The 27,476-nt window shown below is 37.2% G+C and overlaps 1 protein-coding gene across 2 annotated transcripts in view; it reads right to left on the reverse strand.

The window, feature by feature from the left end:
* Positions 1–27,476, reverse strand: part of PLD5 (phospholipase D family member 5) — a gene marked incomplete at both ends in the record, with an annotated part of 170,899 nt that overhangs the window by 44,956 nt on the left and 98,467 nt on the right. For both annotated transcript variants that reach the window (XM_084284035.1, XM_084284036.1), the window contains 2 exons: positions 17,024–17,138; positions 24,309–24,477. In XM_084284035.1, coding sequence (XP_084140161.1) covers positions 17,024–17,138; positions 24,309–24,477 — 284 coding nt within the window. The remainder of the gene's footprint in view (positions 1–17,023; positions 17,139–24,308; positions 24,478–27,476) is intronic.

Raw genomic sequence — 27,476 nt, forward strand, 5'->3', positions numbered from 1 at the left:
ACCACAAAACACAGTGAAGCCCTATAACACATTAACAAAACAGTATTTAGAAACAGGAATTGAAGCCTGAAGTACCTTACTGCAATGCAGGGTATATCACCACACTAATTTTAAAAGTAAAACAACCTTCTTAACACCATGTAAAACACTATTATTAATTTGCTTTTATTATCATTTGCACTAGAATAGTTCTTTCTTCTCCCTTTTTTTTCTTAAATCCTGTGGTGTATGCTTTATTTTTAGGTAAGATTTTTAGTTGTTAATTTAGAATTTTACATACTATATTTTCCACCAGAAAGCATCTATTCTACTCTTAATTAAGGCACATACATGTTACAACCATGCCTTTGGAAGGCACAGGCTGCCACCCAAGATATTTTTGATATGCAGCTACCCCCACAAAATGCTAGCAGCCGACAGTACAATTCATTGCATGGAATAAGTCAGGAAAGCTGACGTGCTTTAACTCTGCAATTTCCCACCTGGACTTGCTGTCCTGAAGCCAGTGATTTCTGTACTGTATATGTTAGAGAAACCCTTACTGGCTGGGACAAAGTTTAGGACTCTTATTTTAGGCTATTTGTAAAAGGAAAAGAAAAAAAAAATCTTAATGCAAAAGAAGCATCTTCTAAAGATCCGAACAGCTTTTCCTTGCCCTCTAATAATTGTATTGGACGTATATTCATGCCTTTGTTGAGGGGCTTTGCTGCATGGTGCAGCAAGCATGAGAGACATCCTTACATTTTGCACAGATGTGACACTGACATCAGAATCACTATTTTTCAGATTTTTACCTCTTTTAGAGCTGTTTAAGGTATTTCATATCAATAATAGATTTTAAAATAAAACTTCGAATAGTAAGAGAACTGATGATCAGTTCAATTCTTTTCCCTTAGCAGAACTAGGCACTCTTCTAGAAAAATAGTAACTTAAATAACATTTTCTGAATGTAAATCTGTTTTGTGAGTCTGATGATTCAGTAAAGTCTGGAAGACAACAAGTATACAACAAAGTTTGACAGAATACATATATAATTTTAATTTCCATCTTTTTTTTTTTCTTTTTTTTTTTTTTTTTTTTCCTCTCCATTATTGGAGAGCAGGCTGTTCATTTACTAGATGAAGCTATAAATGTGATTGCTTTACAGATTGGGAAAAGTAATTTTCTTACTTAGCCGATTCAGGCGACAAAGCACATTACCACTTAAAGGAAGACTATTACACTATCAGTAAAGGCATTACTAAAGTTGGATTGTGCCTTTTTCTCTTTGCCTAATTATAATTGCATAAGTTTTTGTTATAAAAGAAAGTTATTTTAAATACAATAAAGAGATTAGTAAACTCACACACTACTCCCCTCCACTTTCAAAGACTTTTTACTTGGATTAGCATTATGAAGAACTAGATTGATTCATACACTTCCTAGATAAAATATCCTAGAATGAAGGAACATTTGGAACATTTTTTTCATCTTAACACATGAAGAATGAGAATCACAGCCCTCTATGAATGAATATTTTAGGGTTAAATCCCTTAAAAAATTGCAGCAACTATTTTTCTCTGACTTTATCAACATCATTTCATTCTGACATTTATATACTCTAAATCCTTCAGTATCAGCATCAGTCATTTTTAAATGTTGACTAGTAACAACAACATTTGTGCAATTGCTGCCAAGGTGTGGTCCTCAGACATCTGCAGTTCTGCTTTGGCTTCTGTCGGTCTCCTTCCCGCAAAGGAGAAATCCCAGTTCCAGAAGGTGAGAAAGTGTGCTGCAGGGCTGGCAAGAAGGTAAGGGAGGACAGACTGTGCCTCCTCAGAGGGCAGTATTATTTGGTCCTAGCCCACTGTTTTTTACTTTTTACAATATCTTCATAATAGAATTGTCTTCCTGCACCTGCATTAACAGGTCTGAACAGCTCTGGAATATTATTTCCAGACTACAAAAAGCCAGAACAGGCTGACCTGGCCAGGGCTGTACACGGAAAGCAGAGGCACAGCCAGAACCAATCAATCTGGGTCTGCCAGTGGCACAGTCATTTCCTTCTACTAGTTCTCACTTCTCCCACAGGATCTTTCCCCAACTCTTTCCTTTGATTCTGTCCTATTACCCTGCCAAGTCAGCCTTTGACTTTTCCTTTTTTTTTTTTTTTTTTTTTTTCCCCAGATCATTCCTATTTCAATTCCAATTATTTTTCTCTGCTTTCATCTACTTTGTCACAAGCCCACCAAGAACATGCCTGGCCTTCTACCAGCATTCTTTTCTGATGTTTTCCTAAATTAATTACTCACTTTTCTGTTTCTGCCCTCCTCTTTAATCTGATTCATTCCTCATAGATCTACCTGTTATTTCATTTCCCCCACTACTTTCCCCCAGCGTCATTCTTCCTCCCTCTCAATCCCTCTCTCCCACTTCAGGCTCAGTTTATCATTTCACTCTTGCCATTGCCTACTAATTTGCTGTTTTATTTATCACATACATTCATTCAGATATTCATACACTCCCCCACTCTCCAGTTAGTTGAGAAACATTTTTTTCTCTAACTACATATGCAGCATGATATATTTTCCAAGCCTTAAAAAAAAAAAAAAAAAAAAAAAAAAAAAGGGAATGAAAATAATATTTTTCTTGGAGTTTTAAGGGTATTCACAGTTTTGGGTGCTTATTTTATTTTGCATGTCCTGCAGGTATTAACTCTTGATATACAACCCAAAGGTATGCAAAGAAGATTGCTTACAGTTTAGGGCTCTGGGAGGTGTTGTTTACTATTATTATTATTATTATTATTATTATTATTATTATTATTATTTATTTATTTATTTCCTATTCCAAACAACAACTGAACCTGGGTCTAAGGTTCTTAATAAAACAAGGCACTTCTATAGTCTCTTCTTTTATAGAAGTATATGCAGAATAGACACTGCAGCTCTGCTGGAACTGACTGAAGTGACTCATGCTTGATTTACTATATGGCAGCTCTGGCCATCTTATTGGATGCATTTGTGAAGGCTTCAGCATTCTGTTTTGGTTACACAGATGCTTCATACATTAAAATGGAGAAATTTTAGAGACAAATTGACATTCCCTAGTGCCACAAGCAGAAAAATCCACACAATGAACTGAGGAAAACTAAAAAGCATGTATGGAAACAATGCTTTGTCTGTGGGGAAATACACAGGGGATACAAATCAATAGCTTGTCAGTTAGCAGCTTTTTAACACAGATTGACTTTCAACCAAACCACCTATTTAAAATGTAGAAAGCAAAATAAAAGGAAGCCACAACTCCATACATTCTATGCTATTAGTTGAGCAAAGGACACGTGCAATGTACTGTCAATATTTAAGTGACAGCACACTGAAATCACAGAGGAGTTTGGTGTCCTGCAGGATTAGATCAGAAGTATCATCTTATTTCTTCATGGTAAACATCTGCAACCGTCTGTGAAGGACAGAAGTAAAGATCCTATTATATTATTCAACTAACAGAGCACCAGGCCTGTAGGACTTTCCTTACACTGGGGTCCCTATGAAAGTGGGGCCAGAAGGCAGCACGTACACCTCTAGTCCCAACAATCACATCGATGCCAATCCTGTCAAGGCACTCTAAAAGGCAGGTGAAAGCACTGCCATCACTTCAGAGGCCCATCTGAAGTAGCTAGCTGGACACCCTGCCGGGGAAGCCTGAGGGATGACAGTATAAAGAAAAGACAGAAGAGGAAATCAAGCAGATTTGGACTATAAAATGTGTGTAAAATGGAAATGTTAAAGACTTGAAGGTGACCATGAAGCACAGGAGATGGTTCTGCTAGGGAGGGCCTTGAAATAAAGCAGACTGCTGCTGTGGAACCTCTCTCATGTGGTACAAAAGGCAAAATGGAGCAAATAAGGCTAGGTTTTATGAGAAGGAAAAAAAAAATAAAATACATAGTCTCATATTTTAAGTGCCTTAAAACTACCCAGAATGTTTGGATCCCACAGCTGATGTTCCACAAAGCTGCTCTGTATGAGAGAAGTCAGGGCAGGGCAGGCACAAATCTCAATTTCTGAGGACTTAATTTGAGTCCCTGGGGTCTGTCTAGTCTTATTCACAATGACATTGATGTGCACTAAGTGCTATGCGATGATAAATACTCTGGAAAAGAAAATAACAGATTGTGTCACAAATTGGCATCAAAATAAGTGGACATCTTGGCACTTGTCTCTGTGTCATTTCTTCATGTGTAAAATGGGAACTAAGCTATTCCTCCACTTTCTGTGAGAATGATGAACATCTATTCTTGAATATTCATGAAGCACTCTTATTTCAGTGTTAACATCACAAGAAAGAAAAAGGAAATAAAATTGTCTGCAGATTAGGTCTTGACGAGTGCTCATTAAGCAAAAGATGAGACTACACAATGAAAATGAGAGCAAAATAAAATACTATACGAATATTTACATGAGCATAAGTACCTCTGCACAATGAATTTTATAGAGTTCAGTGGGAAGAAGTGTGTCACATTCACCTAAATTCTGCATCATAGTGCAAATAGTTTAATGGCACAAAAGGTCAGGATACAGAGGATATATTTTACATACCATAAGTGACTGTTTTGTGTTCATATTAGAGAATGCACCAACTGAGTAGCAACTCCTGATTTATTCTGAGGAATGCATAGTATTCATTCAAGCTGCAACTACCAAAAAGCCTCTGTAAGGATGACTACACTAAAACTCAATGTTTTTGTAAGGCTGCACCCCTTAAGCCCCTTCTGGTAATACTTATTTTCAGAAAGATGATCTTCATAACATAAGAATGTACACTAAGAGGAAATCAACAACCAAAGAGAGAAATCTTTACCGGCTTCCTGGCAATACTTAAAAACATTTTAATAGAGACTCAGTTGTAAATGTATTATTACCAAAACCCACCTCTCCCAAGAGATGACGTAAGTACAGTTTGAAACCAGGCTAAAGAAGAATATTAGGAAATGGCATCCTTCAATAAGTAGATTTGAGTCCAAGAGAGCAAAATAAAATAAAATAACATAACGTAACATTATATAACACAGCATAACGTAAATAAAAAGGGGAGGGGAAAGAAAATAAACTCTTGTAAGTTAAATAAAACAAGTTAAAAAGATTGTGAAGAACAACAGATACTGAAGCTGCAGAATACATTGGTGCTTGTGTGTATTGTTTTGTAGATGATAAAAACATGTACAGATTCAAAAGTGATTGTTGAAAATCAAACACCACAACAAATTGCTAAATTCCATTACAAGGGAGTTCCTAATCTACAAATTGCTGAAAGAGTATACAGGGTAATGGAAATATCATACTCCAATTGGTTTTGTTATGCTTTTTTTTTTTTTTTTTGTAAGTGTGTGGTTCTTATGACTCCAGCAAGACAGAAGACAGACCTTCAGTCTGCTGCCATTGTCTGATGGCTGAAAACAGTTGCTTTGTGACCGTTTGCTTACAAAGTCTCATTTTTGAAAGCCTGTCGTTGAAATCTTAATAATACCCTGTTGATATAACTTTGAAGCTTAGTATAGATATAAAATACTCCTATAACTTTACTGGTATTTTTCCCATCACTTTACGTATACATAGCTACTTTGATTAAAATCACCAGAAAGCGGGACCTGTTTTGTTTTGAGTCATAGAAGTGACTATCAATTTCTGCAGTACATAAGTACTTATATTTGCACACTATATTTAGTTAATATTCTGCCTGAAGGACAGAAAAGATGCTGAATGCACTCTGTTCTCAAGTTCAAGCCTTAGAGACAATCACTCTATAAGGGTGTGCAACAAGAGATGGAAATGATGAAAAGTAATGCAGAGATATTCTGGGAAGTTTTCTTCCAGATGAATTACTCTAGATCAAGCTTAATGTAATTTAATTCCCAACCATTAGGCTGTGTAAAAATTCATAAAATACCACAGTGCAGTAGAAGCCTAAGATTAATGTAAAAAATACTGCAGAATATTACTAGAAAGATCAGTAGTAGTATAATAGTGGCAACTTCTTGTTACAGAGATAAATCTTATTAACTAATGCTGTGTAATACAGAAGGATTTGGTCACATGGGTTTGCTTCATGGTACAACCTTACTGTATGCAGCAACCAAAAATTAGTAGCATGAGTAGCTTTTCCAGACTGTTTATCAAAGGAAAACTAAATAGTGCAAAATCAGCTTGGTTTGGTCATTTATTATTGCTCTTATATACTTCTGATGACTTCTGGTATAACTCTGAATAGTACTTTAATTGCAGGTTCAAAGCAGAAGTGTTGTATGGATAAAGCTAAGCTGCAAAGAAGTGAAAAGAACTTAAAAACACATACACATCTTCAGAGATCCAAGTGTCAGTGTCATGCCACTTCAGACTGGGCTCTTTCCAGAGCTGACCACATTCGTAGTTGCATTATAGTCTAGATGACATCAAAAACTTGAACGAGGTGAGAGACCAAAAGCTCATCATCACTGGGAAAGCTGAAGAGTGCTCATGAACAGTAGCAATCAGAAACACAGCTAATCATACCAGCGATTGTAGCAATTGACTAAGACAGTTCTAGGAAGTCAGTCAGGCTTCAAGTGGATAAGAAACATATGTGAACTATATGAATAGACAAAAGAGAACTCATCAATAATAAATTAACCGCCTTTCTTTGAACCCCCTATAAAAATACCATTGGTTTTCAGCTCTTTTCAGGATGAGACAGTGTTAGTGCTTTTTCAGCCATGAGAAATCATGGGGTACCAATGTTTCTGCAAAGGGAGCACAGCTACCTAACAAATGTTTTCTGAGCTCAAGCAGTCCTGGAAGTTCTTACTAGTTCCTCCAGTAACAGTAGGTAGGTACTTGCATGCTACCCATATGTTGTAAAAATGTCATAAATAATTTCTGCTAATACCATCCGTTATTGGCTCCTCTATACTAAAAAGTAAAAGTGACTCAAACCAACTACTGCCATGCAAAAAGAATCCCTTCCAGCATGCAAACTATCAAACAAGATTTGGAATTATTCCCTGTGGGGTGGACCTGCTGTGTTGGACCTGACTAGTTAGCACTAGACAAAAGCAATTTGGCTGTTCACAAAACGGCTAGATTACCAACGCTAGTAGCTACTCTGGAATTTACAAAATACGAGCGCACCCATTTCTGCTAAATCTGTGAATACATATGCATAAGTAACAGACCCAAATGCAAAGGAATTTGCAAACTGCAAAATATGTACCAAAACACTGATCAACTGTGAAAGACTTTTTCAATTAAAATTTTCCAAGCCAAAGAAATATATTATTTCTACTAAACACCTAGCATTTTAAAAGTGCTTTAAAGCACATCTAATCTTAATTCATCAAGTTAGATATAGTATTATTAACTATGGTTCTTTTAAACAATGGCTACAGTAATTGGAAAGCAAATGACTGGTATTATATAACCCAAAAGTACACATTACCAATGGGAGGATGCTATCTCTGGGAACACAACAATTCCTCTCAGCAAAGGCATACATTTCTAAGGGAAGTCTACTGACACAGTTGCTGTAGACCTTAGAATTAGAATTTGTCACTTGCATGTTTGGATCCTGTGGGCAAAAAGAGCTTTTGGCTTAAAAGTGAACCTTTTTCCTCCTCTCCTTCTTTCTAAAACAAGCCAGCACAACCAAAGACCCTAGTTGCTTCCAGAATTTAAATTAAAACATTTTTTTTTTCTCTATTTTTTTTATGCATGTGACAGCCTCATACTGCTAATTTTCTAATGCTAGAGAATTTTGTAAGGCAGATCATGCCTAAGCCTTCTTAAAGTGGGTGGGTTTCAGACTCATAAGAGAAAACAAACTCTTTCACATCACAATCTATTATGGTCCCTGTTTTCAGGATATTTGTATGTCCAACGGAAGTTTTATTTGCAGAATAGGCACTGTTTTCTACAGAACTGTAATAAAAACTGGAGTAAACACCTTACTTTTTTGAGGTAAAAGACATTTAAACTGAGTAGTTGGCAATGTCAATGGAAACTGTGCCATTTATCTCAACACTTCATTCAGAACTGCACAGAAGGACTCATTCTCCAATCAAGCTTCAAAATACTGTCCTACAATCAGAAGCTTAAAATAACTATTTCACAAATAAGGGTGAGACTTTTCCTTCAAAAAAATATCAGTGGGCAGCAGAAGGAGCAGAAGCAGAGCAAGGACTAGAAGGCCAGTTTCTTCCATTTCAAATAAATGTTTGACTACTACAGTCATGTTTAAATGGAGACAGAAATTAGAAGAATTTCTTCAAACTGTTAGAGCTCATATAGGAGGGATCCATGGAGCTCGTGTACAAAATACCCTCTACATTTTCCAAACCTTCATTATCATAAACCCTATTTTATGAGGTTAAAGATCTTCAATACTAGCTTACACAATCTTATTTCTGTCAGGTGTCTGGTAAGGTAGGTAACTCTCCTTCAAGCTGAAAATTTGGAAACCTTCAGAAGGAGAAGGATTTTGAACATATTCTTCCAGGATTCAGGCAAATGTTCTATGTCAAAAACATTCGGTTTGCCTACATGTGATTCTAAGATGTAATAAAAATTTTACCCACTCTCTTTTTTCAATCATGATTTATAAGGTTGGACATGGCTTGGCTTACCTTACATTGCAGGATTTAGCTCCCCAGCTGAAACAAATGAGAAATATTTCTTATGAGTCCTCATGGGATTTAGGCATAAAACCAACGTTGAACATTTCCTTCCTATCAAGACTTCAGTGGACATGTGCACATTTAGCAACATAAACTGAGGCAAAGGAGTTTAGGTGCTGAAACAGAAAGACATTTACCACCACCAACCCAAAACAAACAAAAAAACAGCTAAACAGGAGTTTCTGCATGTTAGTGTTGCCTAGACATAAGACAGATACTTGAATGCTTGAATTTCCAATGTGAAACTGAACCATCATTCTTTAACGTTACAAAACTCAGATCAAATTACTTGTTTCCTTCAGGAGAACTAACCCCTGGTCCTTTCAAAGGATCCTGCTTACTAGTCCCTGAAAAATCAAAGACAAAATGAGTCTATTTTTGGTTCTAACTTTTGAAAGAATGGTAACTTATCTCCAACACCCTTCCTTGCAGTCTTAAAGAACCTGGCCTGGGAAAAACTGACAAAGAAAGCAGTAGAGCTACAATTCCATTCAGTGCCTCATAACCATCAACTGAACTTCAGCTCTTAACAACACTCTTTACACTCCTATGGAGAATGCATCTGTCAGCTGATAATTTTATCGTACGTTGTACAGCTGGCCATCTGGGCAAGCAGAAATCTCTTCAAGACCCAAATTCAGGATACCAGCATCCCACTGTACGAATGGAGTGTATTTTCCTTTTAGTCTTTGCAATGTTTTTTATGTTTACTCCCAGCATTATTTTCAGATGAACATGAATTAAATTCTTATTTAAATACGCGTGCTTGGGTTATAGTTTCTATAGTAATTTGGAAAGATTAAAAACACACTTTAAACCAATCTGGACCTCTCCGATGCACCAGAGATGAATACTCATAAGGCCATTCCACACAGAGGCCTGTTTACTTTCGTCTTAAAATTTCACATGATTTCTCTTTCATAATCTGCTTAAAATCCACTGTCCACTTATTTAGAACACTTTCTCTAATACTGAAACCAAATATTCGGGGCTGATAAAATTATTCAGTTAATTTCATCACAGTTTACCCTACCATCCACTTTCACAAAACCCCAGCCTGCTTACAGGAGCACATCAGGAGGTGGCAACCTCTCTAACTCCTATAGATTTTATTTTCAAAAGAAAAACTTTAGTTTCTCCCAAATTATTTTTTTCCCAATTTAAAGCTGGACTAGAATATTTTAGAGGTCTTTTCCAACCTGACTGATTCTATGACTCTGAAATGGAGGACTCTACATTCCTAAGGCGTGCAATACACAAAGGGTTTAGGTTAAAAAAAGTGCTTAACTGACAGCTTGTTTCAAAAAAGAAACTGGGCTGATGTTCTCCACATGTTCATCACATTCTCCACCTCTTCTACAACATAACACAATTTTTTCAGTCTTTCTATATAATATAAAAATATGAAGTCTTCTTTCCATACCCCCACAACTAGACACAGAGAAAGTAAAAGTGTTTGTGGCTGAAGGTAGAGAACTCATGTCCCACAAGCCTGACAGCTCTCAAACTACTCTGGACCTTTAGTATGCCAACAGAAGCAGACAGAATACAGCTTTAAACACATTTCATCTGATATATATCATATTCACTATTGCTGTCCATTGTGAAACAATTTCATTAAAACAAAAGTAAAGGAAAAAACCCAACTAAACAAAAATCCCTAGATAAACTGGTGGATTAAGCCTATAAAACCAGGTTCCAGTGTCCTGCTTCCATGGCCAATCCCAGCCACATGTTCCCTATCTCTGTGTTGTACCCGTCATTTATGCCCATGAGATCATAGACTGAGTAATGCAGAAATCTAATGCAAATAAAATTAAGCCAGCCAACAAAACAAAGCAGTTTGTAGCCAAACCTGAACTGTTTTGCCACATGATCGCTGGTGCAAGGAAAAAGGTAGGGACAACATATGGTGAGGATGGCAAGGAGGAGACTGGGATCATGCAGCTGCCCAGACAGACTGATTTAATTTGTCACAGAATGGTATAAGTTAGTGTTTGCAATCTAAAAGTGCACAAATAAAAGCTCAAAAAGCTTACAGAGTTCCACTTTCTACTGATTTCTTTGTCTCCCCACAATAATATAACTTTTCTGTTTTTCTAATTTGGTTGCATCTGGTTAGGAGAGAGAATAATCCTGGGCAAATGTGCACAAACTGCTCAGTGACTCAGAGCTGTACATATGATCTAATGATTAGAGCCTGCGTTAGCACAGAGACTTCATATTATTCTTCAGTTTCATCAGTAACATTTAATAGCTGCAAGCTAAATTAGCTGATTTTTTAATCACATTTGTGATATGGACAGACTCCTCTCTCCATATCTATTGCAGCCAGTATTCACAAAACAAAACAAATTCCTTGCAAATATTTGAGAAATGACTCATAAAAAGGAAAAAAAAAAAAAAAAAAAAAAAAAAAAGCAAAAAGAAAAGGAATGAAGCAATACAAATTGAAGGAAGGAAATCCATTGGCATGTCTTAAAAAGCATTAACATTGCCAGCTAAAATAATATTGTAATTAGCAAGGGATTTGGAATCTGTACACGTAAGAAATGATACAACAACCTGCTAATTGGAGACAATACCATTCAAATGTTACTGAGGAACAAAGAGTGGTACATAATTATGTGCAAGGAGTGGGAGGGTTACAAGAAATGTTTCAATCTAGTACACTGAACCACAGTTGAGAAAAGGCTAAAACAATAACCTTGAAAACAAGCATTAATAAGCTACTGTCACAGCACATGAAGGATAAAGAAGAACGTGTTTGTTTCCACAGTGAGCCACATTTTGCATACAAGCAGACCTACCTTTCACAAGACAGTCATACAGATATATACATACTATTTGTATACACAGGTGAAAAGTGAAATGTTGCTTTAACATTAACTAAAGAGAATCAAGACTTCATCCCAGGACTGCATATTATTAAAGGTACTGTAAAAACAGCATCATAGTTTATAGCCTGTTTCGTAATAATTTTGAAAATATTAGCTGGGAGAACATACATGTGGTCTTTTTTTTCAGTTTACACTTTTTTTTTTTTTTTAATTACAACTGTAAAAAAAAACAAATGCGATTTGTTTGAAGTCACAAAAATGTGACTTCTGGTGCCAATTCTGGAATTAATAATTGCTAGTTGTCCCTGAGAGACAGCATCAAGCAACCTCTCCTAACAGTGATGTAAAAAGAAATTCATTAATACTGTATTTGCAGAGCACTCAGATACCACAGCGAGCAGCACCATGGAAAAGCCTATGAGGAAATAAATCATTCTATATTCAGTGCAGGATCTGGCAGATGTGCAATAAAGAAAGCCTGGAGACATGCATTAAATACGAAGATAAAAAAAGATTCTACCCATTACTAACAGAAATAATATCCCCTGAATGAGCATCATCTCCCTTAGGCATTAAATGTTTGATGTATTCTCATTCAATACAATGGAAAAGCCGTCTGATTAACTAATGTAGTAAGATTATAGCAAGCACCAGTTAGGTATTCCATGTACAAGATAGCACTAGATAATGTAATTAAAGTCTAACATAAATATATATTCTGGGGGCTAGTATTTCCTCATTTCCAAATGCTTATTTTTGCTACTAAATAACACTCCCACACTGCAACAATTATTAGCAAAAGTACATTATCCCAGCACCCAGAGGTTCCTATCACCACAGCTCTAGGTGTGTGGGCACAGTGAATCAATCTGTTTCACTCTGATGCTGCTTGACTGCTTCTGTCACTAAACTATCCAGCTTTACAGCTAGCTCAAGCGAGTCAGGAGTGTAAAGACGGGACAAAGAAAGGCTCAAAGGTAGTGAAAAAACCTGCAGGTTCCCAGCTAGTTCAGATTTCTGTATTGACATCGCTCATCACTCTGTAAATTACTCGTTTTATTTCACTCTATAACAGGTCAGTTTTGCTCTCCTGTCCATGTAAAATGTGCTTTATCTTACCCCATCAGCGCGAATCTGAAGTCGAAGTTCAACTTTCACCTGTCAGCCAGCAGGGGGGACAGCGGGAAGGAGGGATGAGCGAAGAGGACTAGGATTCGGTCTTGGGTTGGGAAATTCTACCAAAGGTGCTTTCTGCAGATCAGAAATTGGGAGAAGAGCCACGGGGACTCCACTCATGTCTGCCTAGAATACTGAAATACCTGATAGAATAATCTGGCTGGCAGGCATAGTCTCAGTATCCATGGTGAGGTGCAGCAGAGCTGTTACATGTTCTGACTATTGCATGCAACCTGCTTTAGAAGGACGAGGATAGCCTGTGCTTACCTAGCAAGGGGAAGACAGGCTCATGAATATGTGAAACTCCCAGAGCCCAATGAGCTATGTATGTGATTTCTCTCCACCAGCTTGATCTGTTAGCTGGTGAACCATGGAGTTGGGCTTGGACCCTCCTCTGCCTATTCAGACATGCCATGAGAGGGACTTTGGGTCCAATTCAGCCAGATGTATTCTGGCTCTCCATCTTGAGAAGCTTTGAAACTTGGCAGAGCTATTGATGTCTTTACTGTTTTCTTTCCCACAGGAGAAAATAATTAGTTAAAAAGGTGCATAATATACTTTCTAAGATAAATCTGACCAGTTGCAGGGGAAAAAATATTTATCTTCATGAATATACATGTCCAAAAGATGAGTCACGGTTCCCTTTCAGGAATCAATTCTGACTAATTTCTAAGGATGCAGCTGGCCAGATCCTCACAAGAAGAGAGATTAATAATTTTAGTGGATGAATCCTCCAGCATAGCACAGTAGAATGTAATGACATGTTTGCCATCAGCTAAGATGACAGTAGCAGGTAACAGTCCTTGTTTCTCCAGCAAATGTGAAAAAAGCTAATGCAGATATATTTTCCACCCACTGTGTTATTCTTATTATTGAACTACTGGAAATTGGAGTTGCATAGCTAGCATACCAGTGAATTTCTACTTGACACAAGCAGGACACACCATGTGAGACGAACCATGAATCATCTGTTCATACAAGGTCTGCTCATTTCAACCTAAAATTAAGACAATTACATCTGATATTCTAATTGAAAGTGGCATGTTAAAACTAAGTTCTCTCTGTTCAGGAATGCAGAACTGAATAAAAATTTAACCAGTTTTCCTGGAAATAAAAATAAGGAAAAAAAAATAAACGCAAGAGCTGGCAATCACTACATCATAATCAGGACATTCTAACAGAAATATCTGAATTTGTTGACATAAACTGAAATATGGAATGAAAAAAAACCAAAACATTTATAGTGAGAAAAGCAGGAAGTTCCAGTATTTATCTTTGGAAAAGGCCAACAGTTGGCCTATAATTACAACGATCAAAGAGGATGGCAGCAAAACTCAAAAGAATTACTACATGAAAGTGACTCTGATTCTTTGTAGCGAAGAGCACTCATATATATTGATCCCTTCATTTGAATACTCTAAAATTTCCTGTCTCAGGGATCTAAGCAAGACATAAAACCGAAAGTAATAATATAGTATAAGATTATGTTTTATTATGTTTTATTTACTTGTTCAAAAAGCTCACAGGACTGATTATCTCCCACAAACTGACAGAAGTGCTAATGACAAACACAGTTCCCTTCCCTGATTAAAATAATTTTAGCTTTTTTTTTTTTTTTTTTTTTTTTTTTTTTTTTTTTTTTTAAACAGGACAGCTTCTGATACTTGGTATTCTAAATAAATGGCATATCTAATATCTATTGCCCAGTACATCAATATAAATTTACAGGTTCTACCTCTAACTGTGTCTGACTGAGGGAAACTGGGGACGCCAGAGCCACAGGGAAATGAAATCACTTTTTCAAAGACAGTTTCACTGGTGTTGTTATTAAAACATATATTTCATTTTCAACACATCAGGAAAACTTAATTCCTTACTTCATAGATGTCTGTCAGAGCTGATGTATACTCACTAGCTATCAAAGGATCAGTATCACTTTTGGTCATGTAATAGAAATAATCAAAGTCCTGGAATAGGTGGTGTCATGAAGTGATATGTCTCCACAGATATTACATTGAATCACAGAATCACAGAATCACAGAATTTCTAGGTTGGAAGAGACCTCAAGGTCATCGAGTCCAACCTCCAACCCAACGCTAACAGCCCTCCACTAAACCATATCCCTAAGCTCTACATCTAAACGTCTTTTGAAGACTTCCAGGGATGGTGACTCCACCACTTCCCTGGGCAGCCTGTTCCAATGTCTAACAACCCTTTCAGTGAAGAAGTTCTTCCTAACATCTAACCTAAAACTCCCCTGGCGCAACTTAAGCCCATTCCCCCTCGTCCTGTCACCAGGCACGTGGGAGAACAGGCCAACCCCCACCTCGCTACAGCCTCCCTTGAGGTACCTAAAAAGAGCGATAAGGTCACCCCTGAGCCTCCTCTTCTCCAGGCTGAACAAGCCCAGCTCCCTCAGCCGCTCCTCGTAGGACTTGTTCTCCAGGCCCCCCACCAGCTTCGTCGCCCTTCTCTGCACCCGCTCAAGCACCTCGATGTCCTTCTTGTAGCGAGGGGCCCAAAACTGAACACAGTACTCGAGGTGCGGCCTCACCAGAGCTGAGTACAGGGGGACGATCACCTCCCTCGCCCTGCTGGTCACGCTGTTCCTGATACAAGCCAGGATGCCGTTGGCCTTCTTGGCCACCTGAGCACACTTGCTGGCTCATATTCAGCTGACTATCCACCATCACTCCCAGGTCCTTCTCTGCCTGGCAGCTCTCCAACCATTCCTCCCCCAGTCTGTAGCTCTGCTTGGGGTTATTGCGCCCCAGGTGCAGGACCCGGCACTTGGCCTTGTTGAACTTCATGCAGTTGACCTCAGCCCATCGGTGCAGCCTATCCAGATCCTCCTGCAGAGCTTTCCTACCCTCGAGCAGATCGACACACGCACCTAACTTGGTGTCATCTGCGAACTTACTGAGGGTGCACTCGATGCCCTCGTCCAGATCATCAATGAAGATATTAAAGAGGACCGGCCCCAGCACCGAGCCCTGGGGGACGCCACTAGTGACTGGCCTCCAACTGGACTTGGCTCCATTCACCACGACTCTTTGGGCCCAGCTATCCAGCCAGTTTCTAACCCAATGAAGCGTGCGCCAGTCCAAGCCAAGAGCAGCCAGTTTCTTGAGGAGAATGCTGTGGGAGACGGTGTCAAAAGCCTTGCTGAAGTCAAGGTAGACCACATCCACAGCCTTTCCCTCATCCACCCAGCGCGTCACTCTGTCATAGAAGGAGATCAGGTTCGTCAGGCATGACCTGCCTTTCATAAAGCCATGCTGACTGGGCCTGATCGCCTGCTGAAATAACATGTCAGTCTTGATTAAAAGGTGATCTCTAAGGAATCAGGACTTCCTCTAACAATTTTCTTTTACTTTCTTGGTCAGGAGATTACAAAGAAGTTAAATCAAAATTAACTTTTGTTGGAAACGAGTGTTGTTTGTTCTTCACCACACAAGCACATTATGTTAGGGTGCTGGTAAAAGTAGCAACTGCTTAGATTAATTTGTTTTTAAGAATTCCCTTTGCGATCCATATATTAGATAAATCTCTGTCAAAAATGATTATTGTCAAAATATATAGGTTCTTGTTGCCATTTAAAGATGTATCCTACCCTTAAAAATCAGATTATTTTTTATATCAGATTATATAGATTAATTAATGTATTATCATTCAGGAGAAACATGTGTGAGATTGTTAAAACTCTTTAGGTATTGTAATTTCTTTTAGCATTTTAAAAATTCTCCTTGCTGTTTTTCCACACATTGTTACATAAAACAAGTTTAGTCATGTAGCGTCAGCGCGTAATCCCTCTTTGGTTAGGGATTTTGAACTTCCAAACAATCATTAAGAAAGCAGGCACCTGAGAAATACCTTTAGCACAGAAACATGTGTCAGTCGGCTAAAGCTGACTAGTATTTTCCAGTGCTTCAGAATCATCAGTAGCATAGACATGTTGGTTTACTAAATTATTTTGCTGTTGCTTAAAAGAGGAAACTATCTTGTCCCACAGGATGTAACAGCAACATCTCAAGTTACATTGCCTACTATTAATATGGAAATAATGGCTTTAACCATCTATCTAAGCACCGCACCACATTTTTAACCACTTGCAAAGTGCAAGCCTCTACTTCAACTACAATAATAGTTGTAGAAGTTTCCAATTTTTGATAACAATGCACCAAAGAGAGGTATAGGATTATTGGACAACACTGCTCAACAACAGTTTGCATTTTATGTATGCCATTCGAGCCTTCATTTAAAGCAAAAGAAACATTACGTAGCAGTCAATAGCATAACAACATAAAGACCCTGGTCTTACCCTTTGTTTTCAAGTCATTTAATACTTTTGATTCCACAGGCAGGATATCACTCACTAGTTTTATCTCAATATTTCGAGATGCCAGTTCAAGCAATTTTTCAAAAAGACGCTGACCCTAGGAAAAATAGTAAAGGAAAGCAGAAATTTTAAGATAGAATTGTTTAAGTAGCATATCAAAAATAAATAATAATAAAAAAGAGGCACATTAAAACAAAAAATGTAAATGTGTATAACAGCTGAGTAAATATGTTCCAAAATATGGTTAAATCTAACCTAAAGGTTAGAAAATTACTATTCTGAAGGACAAACTTGCTTCTTCCTTTTCCCAGACTGTGCAATACTATCAATGTCAGGTGACACACACAGAATGAGGTGTCCAGTTCTGCATAAATGTATTTTTACATTAGCTTTCTTATAAATAATTACATTCTGTTAAACTAGGATAAAAATTGCAAGGAAAAGATTTACAGATTACACATATTTTTGTAATGAGTAATTTTTTTGTAAGTGGTCCTAACCATAGTACAAAACATTTTCTTGTAGTCACGTTTGTTTTCAGATGAGCTATACCAGGAAGGAGAACAATAATGTAAATGTATTTCATACACTTCTCCTTTTTACAATGCTTTAACTTTATTGTGTGAGCCTTATTTCTAACAAAACAAAAAAAGGAATATCATACTCAACTGTATACATGTTAAAACAGAAATCAAGGTAATTGTTTCATATGAGAAATAAAATTTTCAATCAAGTCACATTTTTCCACGTCCAAGAAGCAAATAAAAAGTAGACCTTTGCATAGTAAATGTTTACTTTTTACATTCATATCTTAAGCTAAAGGAAAATGCTTGGTTAGAAGCATCTAGCTACATGATGTGCAGAATAAAAGAATAAAATATCCAATGTACTACTGGATATTGTGCCATGGTTACTACAGCCACAGAGAGCCTGCTTCCTTGCTGCTGTTCGAACTTACTACAGCAGGCACCACTTACAATTAGCAGTATTGTACAAAAAATCTTTGGGTTTAATCAGCAGACGAAGCGTCTGCCCTAGCTACATAGCTCACATAGATTCAGTGTTGTGCTGGTCACAAGGAAAAATCTCGTATGTCAAGCTAAAGCAAAAAAACAAAAAACACATATCAACTTTCAAATAGGTGGAAGCTTTCCACAAGACCATGTTAGAGAATTCTCCATACAAAACATTACTCTTAAAATCTTAGAAGGATCTTTCTGTTCAACAACCACAGTCAATGCAGAAGCAGTTAGGGATGAAGCAATCTGATGTAGTGTGTACCAACAAAACTTCAGACAAAAAACCCTCCTCCCACATCACAACCAGAAGCAGCAGTGAGGGGAAAGCCATCCTTTGCCCTGTAATTGACACTTGCAGATTGACACTTGGAGCCTTACTGGGATTTCAGCAGTCACAGAAACCAGCTCTTCATCTGTCTATAGTACAGACATACTGCCTAAGATTCACTTCCCAGTATTTGAGTATATGCGGCAAAATAAGAATACCCAGCCTCCTAAGAACTAGGTTTCTCAATATTATAGAGCAGCCAGAGGCTGCAACGGAAACACAGAATGTTTATGTTTTACTTCTGTTACATATGCCTGCTTGCTGGCTCGAACCTACAGCACAGCTCCCTGTGCATCCCATGGCTTGCAGGAACTTAGCAGCCAACAACAGAGTTCAGCACCACTGTGACCCTGGGGCACAGAAGTGGTCCCCTTAGAGGGCCTTTCCTGCAATTGCTGCAGAATGGCACTGAAGTCAAATCTGGGACTTGCAATGACTACACTGGTTTCTGCTCAGTTTCCAGCCAATGCCTTGATCCGTTTTACCCAATCTTAGTATGTGCTGATGTGACCAACGCAGCACCCTGGACAGACCATCTAGCTGTCTGTCTCTTACAGACCAGTCTGACATTTCAGTGGGTGAACAGATCACTTGGAGTGCAGCCCTGCATTCCAATCAAAGCATCTTCTCTGAAAATACATCTCTTTTCCATTACAGAACATTACATGCTATACATTTATCATTTTTTTTTTTTCATCAAAATATGCTCATAAATGGTGAAACCTCACATTGATAGAAACATTTAAAGCATCTCTTGTGATGATTACAGAATCATAAACTGTGGCTGATTAAAACTAGGAGCACGCTCACCAGAAATGCGTATGTTTATACTGGAACACAAAAAACAGCACCCCACCACCCAGTGTCAGAACTGGAAATAATTCCTGCTGTCTCCTCTCACTGCATCATCCCTCAGCAGGGATCGAAACTCGTCTAGGCACTCTGTACAACTATGACAAATACACTTGTCTTTAAAAATCTGCATGTACTAAAGTAGGATACTAGAGATTCTTTTTTTCATTGTTGAAGTACCTGGCCTTCTTTTCCCATTAATATTAATTTGAAACTCAGTTTCTACACTTTCTGACATGTTTACTTGCAGTTTTACCATTTTGTTCTATGAAAAGGGAAAAAGACAGGACAGAAGGTCTGAAGAGTTTTGTCACTACTGTCAGCACATTTGAAATGCTTCTGTTGAATATAAACCCTCATGCTGTCATTCAGACCACATTTCCTTTGTGAGACAATACCAGGCTGCTGTGTGACTACGTGACAGCGATCAGAATCATTTCTATGGAGTTAGCTTGTGAGGGATGAGAAGTAGTAACAAGGCAAGTGCTATGAAAATGCAGCACGCTACTTTGTACCCTATTTGCATTTTAGCAGAATATACCATTAGGAAAAATGCCTATCCTGATGAAATATTCTCTTACACTTTCCACAGTGCTGTGTTAGCAAACTTACTGAAAACGACAAAATAGGCTGTAAAATGTATACATCAAATGAAGAGACAGACACTCTCATGGCAGCTTTAAACTACTATCCATCTGAAACATCAGTCCCAACTGTACAGCAGAGTAAGCTGGTGAATTTAAAACAGACAAAAAAAGTTACTACTACCGAAAAGCTCTGAAATTCCCCCCAAAAGAATTTTTTAACCCTTACCAGGCAGACTGATTCTATCCTGGATGATTTCCCCTGCGTGCTGTTGTCTTTATTAGTATGCATTCCTCATTCAAAATAAAAGAGGGGATATACAAACATGAAAATGCTGTTTATTAAGTTTTCTAAAATTGAATTATTGTGCTCTTTGTTAACTTAGATTCCTACAATTAAGACAATGCTTAGCTTTTTATTGTGACAGAATAAAACTGGTCACTTCCAGAATTTTCTTCTGAATTTATTCTATATGGTTCTACTAATATTTTAAAATGTTATCCAATGATCAACCCTTTGGGTATATCTAAAAAACATCACTAACAATCACAGTTTACCAGCAGAAACCAACAGAAGAAATAAATGAAGAAATCCTAAATTCAACTTCTGCTATTTAATGCTGAAGAGAGAAACTCAAATGCTCTCCTCACATTCTTCTAGCAAAACAGGTAAGGAAATCTCTGATCAGAATTAAAAAAAAATGCTTTCACTATAAAAACTCTCATTTTTTAAAATTTCTTTTTTGTGTCTCATTCTGTGGCAGCTGAATCAGGGAAATACCTGAAAGGGAGAGATGGTTTTGTAAAGATGAGTTTACAGAAAATAAAATACACTGCAATCTCTATAGCTGGCTGTAGCCAATTTCTGCTGGTAGCCACCAGGTTTAGAGGCGTTCTTGTCTTCTTTGTACTTATTTGCATTTTTTATTAGTTGTCAAGGACAGATACTTATGCTTTGGCACTAGCATTTGTCCTACCAAACAAATCACGTAAGACCCTTGGGTGATGGCTGTCTGCAAGTGACACACAGCTCACCCTCAGAGATTCACTGCAAAGCTGGACAGCTGGCTTACCTGACACTTTTAGGTGGAGCAGGAGACTTCTCCCATCAAGCCATTTGGGAGTGCACAATAGGTAGGTGGGTAACTAGAGATAAGTCAGAACCACCTGTTTTTGTGTGATGAGTGTAAAAGTCAGGCACAGGTCTATCCTCTGATCATCTTATGGTTCTGCAAATATCCATCCAGGGAGAACTGGCTACTCACGACAATATCAATAAGCCATGACAGCATCAATTCTTACTTGCTAAACTTAAAATGAAATTTGAAAGGGAAGACTTTTTGAAACTATGTATAAGGTCACTCTGAATTAATGTTTCTAAACATGAGATGACTCAGAGGAAATTAATTGTGAAAATCATGAAATTGGAATGATTTTATGTTCACCTCTCCCTTCATTGCAACTGAACTATAAGCTATCTTTCAAAATTGTTTCCACTGTCCTCTGATATCTCTGAACATCAGACTGCCACAGGAGGATTCACGTTTGCATTCTCCAAAAATCTCAAAGCCTTCTGTGTAACTACCCTGCTATCTTGAAAATGCACAGATGAGAACACAAAGATGCCAAAACACGTTTTTCCTCTGAATGAGAAAAGCAGGTATGGAAAGCTTACTCATTATTTTGCCAAAGATTTGTTTACTTGACCTGCTAAGCTGTGGAAGCACACAAAACATTGTAGCATCATGTATTTGCATTTGAAGACTCCAATTCAGCAAGGCTTATAAACTCAGATGCATGAGCACAGCAGCTGCAACCTGGACAGCTCAGTCAGCAATAACTGTTTCTTCAGATTTAGAACCACAGAACACGGTGAGGCAACTGGTAAGGACACAAGGTAACATAACCACTAACAAAACTGAAGAAAAAAAGGCACAAAATTCTGCAATTTTATATACACATAAGCATATATGTTTATCTATCATCCATATATATATTGGATGTGCATATATATATATATGCATTCATGTCTATACAAAAATGCAGAAACTTCCTGCTGTATTTTTCTTCAGTATGTATATTGGATGTACATATGTATACATACATACACAGATTCATGTGTGTATATAAATACACAAACACACATGTAGAGAACATAGCTAAGCCCTGTAATAAATTGAGAAAAGGCAATTTAGCCTACTCATCTCTTCTCTAAAAATCCACATCTGTTAAAGTGCTCTCACAAAGAAACTTGCTTTATAATATGTTGTAATATTCACAAAATGAAAATTGTTAGTTATACAGCAAGATGTGGGTCCATATGGAAAATGGTTATGTCCTTAGTCTCTGATAAAACAAGCATCATCCAGGGAACAACTAGAACTTACTCATTAAGCACCTCAGAAGCTAGAAGTTTTGCATCTCTCTCCACGTAACACTTCTCGTATGTGAGTGCAAAACTCACATACTCCTGAACTCAAATTTATAAAGACTCAAGGATATTTGACTTATACTTCTGAAAATCACCAGAAAACTGAAAATCCTCTCAAATTTGTCTTTCATTTTATTAGGGGAGAAAGCATATGCAACAATACACATTTTCTTCCCTCTTTCACACACTAAACTTGATATACCTTTTCCAGGGCAGTGATTTGCTAAGAAAGTCTGCTTCTTTATCAATTTCTTTAGCAATTAGACTGGTCAATAACAGCACAGAGTTTTAGGATGAATAGACAAGCTTGACAGAAAGATCTATCAGCTGTTCAGCCCTCACTGCTGTACAAATGAGGAAATGACTGGAATATTAATCACTTTTTAAACAGAAGTAATTACTTGCTTTTGTAAGACCTATGTATTCCAAATAGATAACTAAAATAGAATATTATAAAAAATGTCTCATTTTTTATGACTTTAACAATGTATTTGGGGATGAAGGAGCAAATCCACTTACATGTACCTTCTTCCTTTCCCTGCTCTGACATTCGGCAATATCTTATAGTTTTACTTTGCATGAAAATGTGGAACAGTGAATGGATTTGATGCTTAACTGCTGAAATCCCAATTTCCAGTTTGCTATTTTTACTCTCTGTTTGGGATTTGTCAGGCTCTGCTGGTTTTGAAGCAAATGACATGTTGAATATTTTCAGACAAAAATTTTTTAAAAGATTCATGCACATACCAATTCATGCACATCCTGAAAACATCTAAAGCACTATGTCTTTGAATTCATCTGCTTGAATGACAGTACATGGGTTTGAAGTTTCTTAGGCAATAAATTTAAATAAAGCTTAGCTGCATAATTACATTGTAAAAAATCTCAATATTTTGATACTCACTAAATTTATTCACTAACTATATTCCAATATTTGTAAAAGGAAGGGTTTGGGCTACGTTTTCCATTTGACTGCTCACCTCAAGTTTTCACTCATTTGAACGGACATGCAGTAGATTTATTCTGAAGACAGGTGAATGTATGCCCTTCAACTAGGCTATAGTCTCTCTAAAAAGAAGTAGCATCTAGTTCACAATTTGAAAACACAGACTATTTGAAATACTATCTTTTGTTGCTCAGAATACCAGTCACTTTCATCAGCTAGCAAAAGGCATTTTTACTGCACATCAACAGAACTAGAGAGGAAAGTGAAAAGTTTGTAACATAGTATAGTATTGTAGATTCCTTACAGTTACCCTGCTGTCATTTTAACCCAATTCCACATCAACTGAGTGGTTTTTTTTTGTTGTTGTTGTTTGTTTGTTTTCCCCAACAAAGAATCCATTTGGTTGACAGAGATACTCTCAGCCTCTCGGTTCTTCGATATCTTAGTTTGACAGGGTGATATTAAGCGGAAACCTGCCCTTACCACCTTTCTAAGAGGACTGCTATCAAGAATTATGTGTTTGTTGGCATAGTCTCATTGTAATGACTGTCTCATTTGCTATGTATGATTTATAATTTTTCCTATTGCACATAATTGCAGAAATCCTGAACCCCTACCAAGATCCATTTTGAAAAGATATGAAGAATCATGTGATACATTTTGTACCAGATGAGTTCTAAGTGTAATTCTACTCATCTATTTGGCTGCAGAATTAACCCACATAATCGATCTTTTACCTGATCAGTTTCATCAAACAGAAAATAAGCATATGGATTTATGGATATTCCCAGATTATGGACGAGTTAATACAGGTGCAAATTTGCAGGTTTCTAAAGATTACACAATTACATCCTTTCCTAAGATGGAAGCAATATGAATATGTGATGAATATGTGATGAATATGTTTGCTAGTCCAGTGTACCACTATTCTCAGAAAACTAATGTATTGTCAGGAAAATCCTCATAAGAAAGTATTTTTTATTCATTTTTTTAAACTACCAAACAAATAGGTCTGCTATAGGGAAGGGCTGCGGCTCTAAAAAATTAATAGTGAAACAACAAAATCAGATTGTTAAAGTCCCACCCTTTCGTTAGTCTAGAACATACCTGGCATGCTGATGGATGACTGTGATTGAGGTCCCACTGGGAAGATACTATGTCAACAGACTTTTCAGCCATATTTAGCAAATTCATCCAGCCTTGGAAAAGAGACAAATGAGATGGTGCACTGTCTGAATAGTTGATCCCTTCAGGAATATTTTCCACAAGAGCAACCCTGAGAATAGATAAGGAAAAAATAAGCACTTAACATAAGCACTTTTCTTTATGAAAAAGTCCCAAATCTTAAAAAAATGTCAGGTTTGGGCCTGTGGTTCAACATCTGCTCCCAGAGGCTCTCAGCAGTTGGACACCTCACAACTCACTCTGAAGTTGCTAACTGCCATGCTCTGCACTTCCCAAAACAGTAAAATGCAGAGATGAGGTACTGTTAATGTAGCAAAGCAAACTAAGCTTTTGAAGCTCTGCAAAAATTAAACATAGAAAAATGGAGTCAGTCCTTAAGGTGAGGATGGAAAGCATGAAATCTCTTCATTCTTTGTGACTCTCATTCTTCCATTTAATTTCTCTAAGATGCACACTCCCAAGTATTCTGTAAAGGTCTGCCTTTACAGCTGGCATTTTATTAAATAGCAGTCTCTGCATATGAATTCTCTCTTTCCAACTGCTTTAAGCTACCTAGTTGTTCTGTTTTGTTTACTTGCACGTGGCTCTGACTAGGATCATGTAGTTAAGAAAAGGAGGAGGATTATGCTTTTTTATTTGTTTTTATTATTATTATTATTTAATTTCCTGTTCTTTTTGGAAGGCTCTTGATCTTACTGTCAATATTATTCAAAATGTTTGCAAATTACACACATTCACATGGATCCAAGAAGCTAAACCAACATTGTAGAGACTACTCCTTTTTGCTGCATTCAACTAAATCAAGTACTTCCAAACTGTTTCTGAATTTATTATCACTGTTAATTATCAACTTTAGCAATATAAATATGGTTTTCAAAGTTTTGCTTTGTTTTCTTTTCTTTTCAATAAGTAAATCGTTAATACAAACATCTAGTATAAATTAGAATTGGGCACTTTCTGGCTGTTAAAACAAGGAAAAAAAAATACTTCAGTATCTTCCTACAGGGTTGTATGGAAAATTTTAATACTATTTCAGAAAATCTAGTATGTTTGTGAAGTTAATACATTAAAAAATTAAAGTTTAGTAGTCTTTAACACTGGGGAAAAAAAGTATTTTGATAAAGTAAATTTGTGGTATACTATATTTTTATTTTCCTGGCTTGGCAAGAAAATAATAATAAAAAAAAAAAAAAAAAACAAAACAAAACAGGCACAACTCCTCTTTCATTAAAACTTCAAAATATTCCGTAAAATCAAACAACATACATATTGCTAAACTACAGTTATTGACAAGGCTCTCCACAACACAATTTAAAAACATTATTCTACTGATTAACATTAAAATTAACATCATTACAGTAACACCTGTAGCACCAGCAAATTAACTGTGAAGTTAAAAATACAACTTGTTTTTTAATGTCTTCTAGTATGTTTTATTCTAAAGCATTTTAACTACATTAACTCTTGTTTATAAACTTTTCAAAATAACTAGTGCTCTAAAATGGACCTTATTCATCTATTGGTATTGCCATATTTTCAGAAAAAAAAATTTAGTCTAACACCCAACCTCTTTAGATTTGTTTCTGCTGCACTTAATACTCCTTTGGAACTTAATAAAGATTTAGTTAGATCCCTTGAAATCGTAGTTACTTTCTTTTTAAACAGTTAACATTGCCAAGAGTCCCAATACAATTAATAGCTTCCATGGTCCCAGAGCTGTTGTATACAACAAGGACTGGCACCTACTCTCCAAAGAGAGAGAAATCAAGGCACAAAAGGAAAAGTGATCTTTACAAGGACATTAAAAAAAATACAGTGGCAAAGATGAGAAATGAATTCATGTCTTTCTGGGCCTCTTCCATTGCCCACACAGTCACATGTGGATATGAGAGAGTTACTTTCAGTCTTCTCCAAAGACATTTATTTGCTCAGGATATTGTCCACTCAGATTTTGACCTGGCCAAGACCAGAAAGCTTAATATTATTTTTGAGATTAGGGCCCTGATCCAGCCAAACACATGTATGCATATTTCTGAGACATTGACTTCATGTTATTGAGTTGTCAACTATCTCCAAGTGGAGATTAGTAATGGGTGGTGTTCCTCAGGGGTCAATATTGGGACTGGCACTATTTAACACCTTTGACAACGACATGGACAGTGGGATCGAGTGCACCCTCAGTAAGTTTGCAAGTGACTCCACTGTGTGGTGCAATTGACATGCAGGAGGGAAGGGATTCAGAGGGACCTGGGAAGGCTTGAGGGGTGGGCCAGTGTGAACCTCACGAGGTTCAGCAAGGCCAAGTGCAAGGTCCTGCATCTGGGCCAGGGCAATCCCAAGCAGAAATACAGATTGGGTGGAGAAGGTCAAGGTGTCAGGGTCAAGGTGCCTCTTGGTAAGGAAGCTTGCCCTCACTGTTGGGCTGAACTTGCTCTTCACCAAGAGACCAGCTCCCAGCTTTTCAATCTGTCATTCAACACACTAGGACTAACTAAGGGATTTTGATTATGCAGCTTCTGCCATTTTTTATTTTTGGTCTGACTATACAATAGAAGCCAAATGCCTTCCAGTTATTGAAACCATTCTTCAGAATGGATAGTATCTATTAATATATTTCCCAGTCTTTTTTTTAAGCAAAAGACTTAAACTGTATTTTTTCTTTAGCAGACAAAAGACACTGTTAAAACGCTGTCTTTGGAATTCAGACATTTCCTTGTAGTAGTGAACTGATTTTGACAAAAACAAACAAACAAACAAACAAAAAAAACCACAAACGACAAATCAAAACAAACCACCCTCCCCACAATATATTCCCTTTTCCTCTCAAAAACTCATCACCAAGCTCAGAAGTTGAAAGAAAACACAAAAACAACTACCTAAGTTTCAAAGATTTTGCCTTCATAATCCTCCCTCCTCCTGGGCATAACAGCAAAGTTCTAGTGCTTAGTGAAGAAGAGCTTTGTTAAACTTTCCTCATAAAAGTTTGAGTTCACAAGTCCCAGTTTCATCAATGAAAGCTGTTTTGTTCCAATATGACCCACAAAGCTCTTTTTTGAATATGTAACAGAAACTTCCAAGAGAGCAGGTCAT

Source organism: Netta rufina, assembly GCF_964035555.1.
Source record: "Netta rufina genome assembly, chromosome: 3".
NCBI classification, from domain to species: domain Eukaryota; kingdom Metazoa; phylum Chordata; class Aves; order Anseriformes; family Anatidae; genus Netta; species Netta rufina.